Source organism: Anomalospiza imberbis, chromosome 22 (genome assembly GCF_031753505.1).
Source record: "Anomalospiza imberbis isolate Cuckoo-Finch-1a 21T00152 chromosome 22, ASM3175350v1, whole genome shotgun sequence".
Classification (NCBI taxonomy): domain Eukaryota; kingdom Metazoa; phylum Chordata; class Aves; order Passeriformes; family Viduidae; genus Anomalospiza; species Anomalospiza imberbis.
In genome coordinates this window covers 1,658,130-1,668,068 of record NC_089702.1, presented here as the reverse complement: position 1 = coordinate 1,668,068, position 9,939 = coordinate 1,658,130, and the positions used below count along the sequence as shown (strand labels likewise).

Genomic DNA, 9,939 nt, shown 5'->3' with positions numbered 1-9,939 from the left:
ACTCTGGCCCAGGACAGTTGCTAGAAGCCAGAGGGCTGGAGTTGCCCTTGCTCTTGATCCCTGTCCCTGACAGGGCCTTTTACAACAGCAGAGTGAAGTTTAGCCAGACAGATGTAACAGTCTGGCCCAGCCCTGTGCCTGGCTGCGAGTGCAGGGGACAGTGGTGCCTGCAGAGGGATCTGCAGGGCTGGGGGAGCCAGTTCCCACTGTGTGTGTGACTGTGTCCTTCTTGCATCCATGCAGACTCCTGTGGATGTGCACACACGATGTAGCCTGTTGTTCCTGGACAGGCTCTGGAGCACAGCAGTGGGCAGAACAGGCTCAGGGCTTCCTCTCCCGAAGGGGTGAACGCTGCCCTTCCCTTGACCCTCACAACCAAAGGTCTCAGGAGGCTGTGACAGGCTCAGGTGGGCTGTGCCTGTGCAGGTAAGGCAGCTCCAGCCCTCAGTTTGCATTTTCCTTGGAAGCCAAGGGCTGGGCAGTTCAGTGCCAGGTCACAGAGCTCCAGGAAAAGCCACTTTGGCTGACAAAGATGGGCAGCAGCTGTTGGCAGAGCAAGTGGGATGCCAGCAGGAGGTGAGATCCCCCTGCTGCCAGCCTCCTGAGCCCCGCGGGTGGCCAGGGCTGCCTTGGCCCAGGCAGAGCCAGTGCCTCACCCAGCCTCAGCCCAGGGCTGGTGCATGAGGCTCCAGGGCACCAGGAAGTGAGAGCTGGCCCACGGAGCTGGGGCTGAGTGACACCCCCTCCCTCAAGAGCTGCCCCCTGCCTTGCTCCACTGCAGTCCCACACTCTGGCAGCTGCCTGAGCCACCTGAAATACCAACCAGGAACTGCCACAGTGCACCAGGCCAGGATGGGGAGAGAGCCCTGGGGAGCAGCACAGCTGGGTCAGCTCCCAGGAAAGAGCACAGCCCTGAGAAACAAGAGCACAGAGCACAGCCCTGAGAAACAAGGCATGAATGAAGCTGAATCTGCACCAAGGCAGCAACAGGCAACTCTTCAGAAATGCTGCTGCTGGGCAAGGGGCCAGCAAGGACACACCACTGGCACTGCCATCATGAATGGCAACAACACTCAGAGGAACCCACTTCTTGGCCAATCAAGATTTATTATTCAAGTCCAAAGACAAAGCAGCTGGAGACTCACATACACACACACAGCAGCAGCTTGAGAGGGAGGCCTAGCCCTGGAGTCAGAGCGGTGCTGAAAGCGGCGCTGGGTTGGGCACCCTGGGAGTGCAGGAGCACAGGAGCTCAGCACAGGTCACCTCACAGCAAGCAGGCACCCAGAGCATGCTGCAGCACAGAGCCCAGGCACACCCCTTCCTCCCACAGCCCCTCCTTCCCCCTCAGTTCACAGGATTAGTGTTCTACTTCCTCAGTGGGCAACACCATCACAAAAAGGCTGGAGCAGCAGGGATGAACCCTTTGGAGGGAGGAGGAGCATTCAGGAGCAGCACTGCAGTTCCTGACGGCAGCTGTGCCCAACGGGCAGTGACCCCAGTGCATCCCCTGCTCACCCTGCTGGTGCCAAACCAGCTTCAGAGCTTCACCCTGGCAACAGCCGTGGAAGTAACAGTCCATGTTCACCCCACAGAACATCGGGGAGCACCATTTTCCAGCTCTCTGGAGTCTTAAAACTGCGTTAGGAGTGTGGTTTGCCGTTGCCTGAGGCCAATGCTCCTGCCCGGGAGGTGTTTCCCTCACTCACAGTCCACAGGTGATGCAGTCACATCACTGCAGCTCACCTCTGTTTCACACATCTCACTCCTCTGCTGCAGCCCAGCACCGCTCTGTGCTGATCTCAGCTCCAGTCCTGCTCCCCCAGCCCAGCCCGGGCAGGGCCAGAGCGTTGGCCTCAGCAGTGCAAACACAGCGATTTGCAAAGACGTTTCTCAAGGCTTGTGTCAATGAATTCACGTGTGCCCCGGGGCAGGACAGGCCAGTGCAGGGGCAGCTCCTACACCACGCTCTGCTCCCAGGTGGTCAGAAGTAAAAATGGATCAATTTAACAACACAGACATAATCACTTCACCCTTCTTTGGTACAGACACTGGCCACGAGCACTGACTGGGACACTGATACCACAAGCACAGGGCACACTGAGTCCAGGAGCTGCTCAGAGATTCTGTTCTGCTATGTAACAAAACAAAACAAAAAAAAAGAAAAAAAAAAGGCACCACTTCCCAAGAACTGCTCCGGCCACGTGCCTGGAATTCTTGCTGCTTTTTAAACACACACCGTATTCAGAATTAATTTTATCCTTTGAGAGTCCAACTGGAAATCACCAGCTACCGCTTCCGCTCGCCTTTCTGTGTTCGTTTCTTCTCCTTCTCCTTCCGCTCCTGCTTGGCCAGCTTGTCCTTCTCCCGCTGCAGTTTATCCTGCTCTTTCTTCTTCTGGAACTCATCCCGCAGCAGCTCCCGCTCCAGCTTCCTGGCATTCAGGACATCCTCCACGTTGGTGTTTCGGAACAGCGCTGGGGCAGGCTAAGGGCCGACAACGCTCTGGCCAAGGTCATGTGAGAGGGTGCCTTGGCACATGGGAAGTTTGTTCTACTTCCACCCTCACCTTCTGACTCCCTATTTCCTCACTAGGCAGGTAAGGAATTGGGAAATGAGGAATGCAGAAAGGAGAAGGATTCTGGTTGCTTTTCCAGAAAGAAAAGTCAGGTTGAAAAAACACACACTCCTAGAGAAGGAAGTGTCTGGAGCACAAGTCTGATGAGGAGGGGCTGAGGGAGCTGGGGGGGCTCAGCCTGGAGAAAAGGAGGCTCGGGGGGAACTTTCTCACTCTCCACAACTCCTGACAGGAGGGGACAGCCAGGTGGGTGTCGGGCTCTGCTCCCAGGGAACAGGGACAGGACAAGAGGTAACAGGCTCAAGTTATGCCAGGAGAGGTTTAGGTTGGATATTGGAAAAAGTACTTCACAGAAAGGGTGGTCAGGCATTGGCACCTGGGGACAGGGGTTAGCGGTGGCCTTGGCAGTGATGGGGGAATGACTGGACTCAATCCCAGAGGGCTTTTCCAACCTTAGTGATGCTGGTTTTTTCCTAGAAAAATGAGGTTGCCTACTGGTTCTTAAGACTGATGTGTAAAAATACATGTCAAACCTCTACAAACCTGAAAGGAAGCAAACACACAGGGCACAGCCTCGAGTGGGTTCACTGCAGTTCTGTGTGACACGTCTGAACACATACATACGTGTACATACATGTGTGTATGTGCAGACAGACAGGTACACACATGTCCCTAACGTAGGGACAAGAATAACTTAGGTTTCATATTTAATTATGTGATAAAACCTGCTTCCATCTTAAATTTGCCAGCTGGAAGCTCAAGGATGGTCCCAATTCTGAGACAGACACGGTCCTGCCCACCCTGAGTGTTCAGCTGCACCATGGCCTGCCAAGCTTCATTCCTGACACGATTTCCCTCTCTGGACGCCAGTTAACATTAACCTGATGTTCTGGGAACATTGTCCTTATCAATAAGCATGTTCTATGAAGCTACAAAAAGGTGGAAGAGGGAAAGAGGGGAGGAGAAGGAAATAAATGGCAGGGTTGGTGTGAGTGCTGCACACAGAGCACACAGACTGTCACTGTGAGCAAGGTAGGGCACACAGAGAGAAAAAACAATCCCCAAGCTTAAAAGGTGGCCCTACAGAAACAGGGAGACTAGCAGAGGGAGAGAAGGATGGGAAACTCACCATGGAGGCTGCCTGCCTGACAAGCAGCCTGAGTCACCAGGAATTCAAAGGATACATTTTTCTGATCCAATATTTACAGATGTCGTCAATCCATCCTGTTCATCCCCACCAGTGAGAGAATTAAGGAAACACAGACATCAGTAATGATCTTGTGCCTCTCTGCAGCCACCCTTCACTCAAATCACAGCCTTATAAAGCCAGGAAGAAGCAGCTGGACTCTCACAGACCAGGTATGCACAGCTCCCACCCTCAGCTCCTGCTGCTCCAGGGCCAGATGCAGTTGCCTACGATTCACTCTGCTGGGCAGGGAAGAGCTCATTCTTCAGCACCACAAAGAGTTAACGTCTAACCCTCCCACTCCACACACTCTCCGTAAAGGATTATTTCAGCAGATTTCTCCTGGGAAAGCAAGAGAGAAACTCAGCATCAGCTGCTGAGGGATGGGGACATTCACTGCTCTCCTGCCACACACCTGGGCTGGGCAAAGCGCCACAGCCACGTGCTGGTGGGGACAAACACCCTCCCAGGAGCATCTGCTCGCAGCACTCCACAAACAAGGAGCTTCCGTGCTTTGTCCATGGCAGTTATTTCATCCGAGGAAGACTGCAAGGCTTCCCAGCTCTCCCCAGCGGACCCTGCAGAGCTGGGAGGGCGTTGTTGTTCAAGGAGGTTTAGAGCAGGTGATGTCCCTCAGAGCCCCGAGCAGTGCAGGAAAAGGATATTCCTCCTCGTCAGTCACGTTGGCATACTGGGCCAGGAGCGCAGCCTTCCTCTGCTTCTCCTCCTGGGACACCTCCTTGGGCTTCACCACTATCCTGGCCTGCTTCTCCATCATGCTGGCGATGGCCTGGACCTCATCTGGCAGGAGAGGAGTGACAGTGTCAGCCCAGGCCACAGACACGGCCACCGAGCCCCTGGTGTCACTCACTGCCTCCTCCCTCTGCAGCTCCACCCAGCCCGTGTCCTGCAGGGACATTGTCCTGGGGAAATGCACCCACCCAAAGGGAGATGTCTCACCCAAAAACACCCCCGAGCTTCTCCCAAGGGCACTAGTGGTGCTGTCAAAGCCAGCTGCTTTGGGGAATTCCAGCTGGGATCTGGGAGAGATGGAGCTGCTGAGGAGCCACCACGGGGCTGGCTAAGGCCAGCATGGGGCTGACACCCCGAGGTGATAATGCTGCTCTCTTGGAGGGGGAATTCCGTGTGCTGCACCCAGCCACCACCAGCCACTGTTATTCCTGGAGTAAGGGAAGTTTCACAATGAAACTGGAATCAGTCAGGCTCCGGCTAATGAAAATCCATTTGACTCCAAACCACATTCTCTTCCGCTTCAAAGCAGCTTAATAAGTTTATTTAATGAACTTAACCCCATCAAAGAGAAATTCTGAAAACCTGAAGTGAGGGATGAGTTCCAATGCTCTCCCTTTCTTCCCAACCAAGAGAGACCAACAGCCAATTTACCTTTTAACACTGAAATTCCACTGCCCATTTCCTAAAATGACATCTGGGTTTTGATGCCAGTTTTTTTTTTTCAGTCTGTTAATCACTTATCCTCAGAACTCTGTTATTCTGAGTGGATACACAGTTCAGTGGGGATTTATCCTTTTATGGAACCCCAGTGATAGAATTCTCCCTGGAATTCCATGAACCCAGACACACTGTGCTGCCTTTTTATAACAAGAAAAATCCCTGTGAGCACTGGCAGGAGCAGGAGGAGCCCAGCAGCAGTTCCAGCAATATCAGTCACTTGTCCTCAAGAGGAATTTATTTTATTTAATGCATGGAACAGCATTAACTTCTCCCTATCCCTAGCCAAAGGCAAGGTCAGACCAAGAGCAGACTTCCAGGATTTCTGGTGAAAGCCACTGAGCTGCTGAGTGGTGGAGCTACTATGTCCATGCATGGGGTGAGGCAGAGGGGTTGCTGGGGCTGATGCAGTGACTTGCTGCCAGAGCCATTCCTGGGTGACACCGGGCACTGACAATGTGCTGTTTGCAACCAGAGGCAACAAGAAAATGCAAAGCAAACAAAAAGCAGGATTTAGACCAAAGGGATGTTCCATTGTCACGATCTCCTGTCAGGTCTGTGCCACTGCAATGTCACTGATCCCTGCTTGAACCACAAATCCTCCCAGCACGTGGCTCCACTGCATCCAGAGCCCTGCACGGGCACCAGGACAAACCTCCCCACACACGGACAAGGCCAGGTCGTGGCTCCCAGCTAGGACCAACAAGGGATGGATTCAGGGAGGGGACACAGGCACAGTGGGGCTGGGGAAGGAGCAGTGACAGTTTATCAGCAGCCTCACAGAGCTTCCTCCAACAAGCATTCGTGGGAAAAAAAAAGAGTTGTAAGGGAAAATGTTGGAAGAGGAAATACAGACATGTGAGTGGGGTCAGCAGCAGCAGCAGCAGGGACAGCCCAGCTCTCCACAGGGGCACTGCAGCTGCACAAACCAGCTGCTTTCCAGACTGCCATAGACAGAAGCAGCACAGGTTTCTATACCATAATAGCTGCAGTGCCAGCACTGAGCAGAGACAGCCCTGGACATGCTGGGAAAGGAGGTTTCTGAAAAAACCACAGAATGGTTTGGGCTGGACCTTAATGACCATCTCATCAGAAAAAAAATCCAATAGAAAAAGAAAAACACACACAAAAAAATCTACACCAAAACCACGGGGGGGGGGGGGCAAAACAAACAAAACAAAAACCAACCAAAAACAACAAACCAAACAATAAAAAAAAAACAAAAAACCACCACAAAAAAACCCTGATGCTAAAGCAAAAAAACAACAGAAGGCAAAAAAACCCACAAACAAGAAAAAAAAAAAAAACACGAAAAACCACTTTTTCCCTGCAGGATGATGAACCCAAAGAGCAGCAGATGCTGGGGCAGCCCAAAGTGAAGCTGCTCATCCCCATGCCAGGTGAAAGAGTAACTGAGCAGCAATGGAGTGAGAGGCAGGTCAGACCTGCAGCCATGGGGCAGCACTGTTTAACTCCTACCAGGACAAACACAAAGTTCCTTTTGAGGTGAGGCCCTGCAGGTCACCCCACACTGAGAGCAGGGCACAGCACCCCAAGGCACAGCGCTCTACCTTCTTTCTCCTCTTTGGAATCAACGACCTGGGAGTCAGACCACCTCTCCACAACCTCCCTGCACACATCATTCAAGAGATCTTCTTCCTAGAAAGGGAAAAAAGACTCCTCAGACTCGGAACAGAGTTGGCTGTTTGAAACAAGCACCAGTCAGACAAGAAAAGAAGCAGCTACAAAGGATCTGCACGCCCAGCAGTCAGCTCAGGAACAGCTTTTCACCCCAAATCTGCCTGTTTAAACACACCCAGGACTCTGGTTTCCCTGGGATGACACAGCCACACCGTGTCTGGTCACTGTGCACACGGACAGCTCTGACACACGTGGGTTTCACAAAGGTGGCTGTGCAGGTGCCACGGCCCTGCCCACACCCAGGAGGCCATTGGGGTCTTGGCTCCCAAAGCCTCCTGCCCTGCATCCTCTCTCTTCCTGAGCAAGGCCACGGGGAAGTGACTCAGTGCCACCTCCACGCCAAGCTCACTAGAGGGATTAAATGACATGGGATAAATCATAGGTCAGGGCCAGTGCAGAGCTGGAACCCTGTGCTGACAAACCATCACCTCCCACCTGCAGGGACATCCTGGACCCCATGACCTGCCTGGAACATTAAACACGACTTAGAAGTGGCAGTGGGACGCATCCCCCTGCTCCAGCAGGGGCTCCTCCCGGAGCTGCAGGTGAATCTCTGCTCCAACGTGGATCTCCAGGGGCTGCAGGGGCACTGCTGTCTCACCATGGTCTCACCACAGAATCTCAGGGGAATCACAGCCATGGTGCCTGGAGCAGCCCCTGACCCTGCAGAGCTGCTCCTCTCACAGCTTCGCACGCCTCTCTCCAGCTGTGCTCCTGAAGGTGGTTTTTTCCCCCTGCTTAGATTTGTTACCTAAAGGTGCTGAATGTCTTGGAGCTGATTAGCACTTGATCCATGGAATACAGGAAAGCCAAACACCACTGATGAGGGTCACAGAGCTCAGGGGCCACCACCAAATATTTCCAAAAAACAAGAAATTATCTTGGTTTGGCATGCAGTAAATACAGAGAAAAATCAACCATGGAAAATACAAGTGAGGTGGATTCTGTCTGGTTTAAAGAGAAGAACTGGACAGAAACAGAACTTGATTTTAAGTTTCTTGATTAGGAATGGTAGAAAATCACTAGGGCAAGACACAATCAGGACTGAGGAACCATGGACATGAGAGCAAATGTCACCTGAGATGTCACCTTATTTTAATAATGTTTGTGAAATACAAATGAGTAAACAAAAAAATCCCCTGTAATTTGTGTATGGAACTAGAAGAAGAGACTTGGCAAGAAAACCCCCAAATCCACCAAATAAAACACTGTTTCAAAAGTCAGTACAGAAATAAGCACAGAGTCTAAAGATAAAGAAACAAAAAAGACATTAAAAAAGAACTGGCTACAAAGAGTAATTATTAAGTCTGAGGGTTCAAGAGACAAATATGTTTTACAGGAGTGGCAGAAAAATCAAAGTGAGCCAGAAACTGCAAACGAGGCTCAACTCAGCTGTGGCTGTGGTGTGACTGGGGCAGGCCTGGACTGGAGGGACATGGGAACCCCAGAGCTGCTCAGTCCTGGCAGCAGCAGCACAGAAGGGAACTCGGCACTGAGCAGGAAAGGGGAAAGAGCAGAAAACCAGAATACCAGGAAAGGGGAATATCAGTGTCAGGGCCAGGCAGCACTGCTCAGCCAGGACACACCTCCCAGGCCTGGAGAGGGCCAGGCACAGTGATGGGGGTGGAATGGAGTCTGGTAATTACAGGGCGGTTAATTAACCTCGACTACTGCAGAGCAGCACTTTGCAAAGACATCTGGCTCCATCCCTCAGGATGCACCGTTTGCTTCTCTGGCTCTTTTAGGCTCAAAGCTGCACTGCCACAGCTGAACGAGCTCACTGCTGTGCCCCAGGGTGGGGAGGGGACAGGGACAGCAGGGGAGGGTGCTCTGACTTTTAGGAAACCCTGAAAGTGGAATGGCACAGTCGGTGTACAGAAGGAATGGTGTCATACCTGTGATAACAAAAAGCTGATTGTACCCGCCCAGTCCCTCTGGGTTTTGTGCTCCCACACTGATATTTTGGGAGGAAATCAGCGACAGCCACTGAGCAGACAGTTCGCAACATCAGCACGACTCATGATTTAACATTTTACACTATGAAACATCCATTTATGAAAAATGCCGAGACACAGACACTGTAAAAATCATCCAAGGAGGATTATCGACGAGAAATCCCTCCCTGCACTCTCCTGGCTCCCGGGAATCTGACAGGAGCAGAGGCAAGCCCTGCCCACCCACGGCTGTTGCTGTCCGTCCCAGCCCCAGCGGGATCTGATTCCTGACAGACAACGCGTGTGGCAGGCACGAGAGCAGCGCCCCACACCCTCCTGCTGCAGGATTTACCATTAAAAGTCACCTCTCGACGCCCACCTGGCGCTGCCAGGCCACCCAGCTCGCGGTGAGCCCTGAGCGCTGCACCCAAACCAAGGGGATCGCCGTGCTCCCCACGAACAGCCCCTTCCACAGAGCTTCCATCAGCCCGAGCCTGGCGCAAAACCCCCAAACAAGCACCGAAAACCCCGCAAGGGTCGCGGGTGGGGGCAAAAAAAAAAGCCCCTGGATGTAGGTGTGCTCCCAGTACGGGGGTAACGCGCTCCGGGACGGGGCTGATGCGCCCAGGGCTGCGGGGAGCCGCCCGCCCGTCCTCCCCGCCGGAGCCACGGAGCCCGTGGAGGCCGCAGCCCCCGGAGCCTTGGGGGTGCAGGGGAGCCCCGGCGGGAGCACGGCGCGTTCATCGGTGCGGGGCGGACGGCGAGACCCCGCTCGCCCGGGGCCGCGGAGGGACCCCCGCCCCTTACCAGGCAGGCGGCCAGGACGGCCCGCAGCGCCTCCAGCCGCTCCTCGTCGCTCTCCTCCTCCCGCAGCAGCCCCTCGATGTAGGCGCCGTACACGGCGCGGTCCAGCCCCAGCGCGTCCAGCCGCGCTGCCAGCCATGCCGGGAACGGCGGCGGCTCCGGGACCAGGATGGGGGCCGGGATCGGGATCGCGATCGGGACCGGGGCCGCGCCCGCCCCGCCGGGCGCCGCCATCTTGGGCCTTCGGAGGGAGGGGACGGCGGCCG

General features: G+C 53.9%; 1 protein-coding gene across 1 annotated transcript; it reads right to left on the bottom strand.

The window, feature by feature from the left end:
• Positions 1-1,087: 1,087 nt before the first annotated feature.
• On the bottom strand, positions 1,088-9,911 carry CCDC43 (coiled-coil domain containing 43). Its single transcript, XM_068212303.1, has 5 exons — positions 9,677-9,911; positions 6,806-6,893; positions 4,430-4,565; positions 3,763-3,818; positions 1,088-2,477 (listed from the first exon to the last, which is right to left on the bottom strand). Exons 1-5 carry the CDS (start codon positions 9,905-9,907, stop codon positions 2,290-2,292), a joined length of 699 nt encoding a protein of 232 aa, XP_068068404.1. The 5' UTR covers positions 9,908-9,911; the 3' UTR covers positions 1,088-2,289.
• Positions 9,912-9,939: the final 28 nt, after the last annotated feature.

Excerpts from the sequence above, each read along its gene's own strand:
- CCDC43 (XM_068212303.1), bottom strand. The coding sequence starts at position 9,907 with ATGGCGGCGCCCGGCGGGGCGGGCGCGGCCCCGGTCCCGATCGCGATC. Across the intron at positions 6,894-9,676 it reads CCGTCCTGGCCGCCTGCCTG|GAAGAAGATCTCTTGAATGA; the intron begins GTAAGGGGCGGG and ends TTCCCTTTCTAG. Across the intron at positions 2,478-3,762 it reads AAATATTGGATCAGAAAAAT|CGCTGTTCCGAAACACCAAC; the intron begins GTATCCTTTGAA and ends AGCCTGCCCCAG.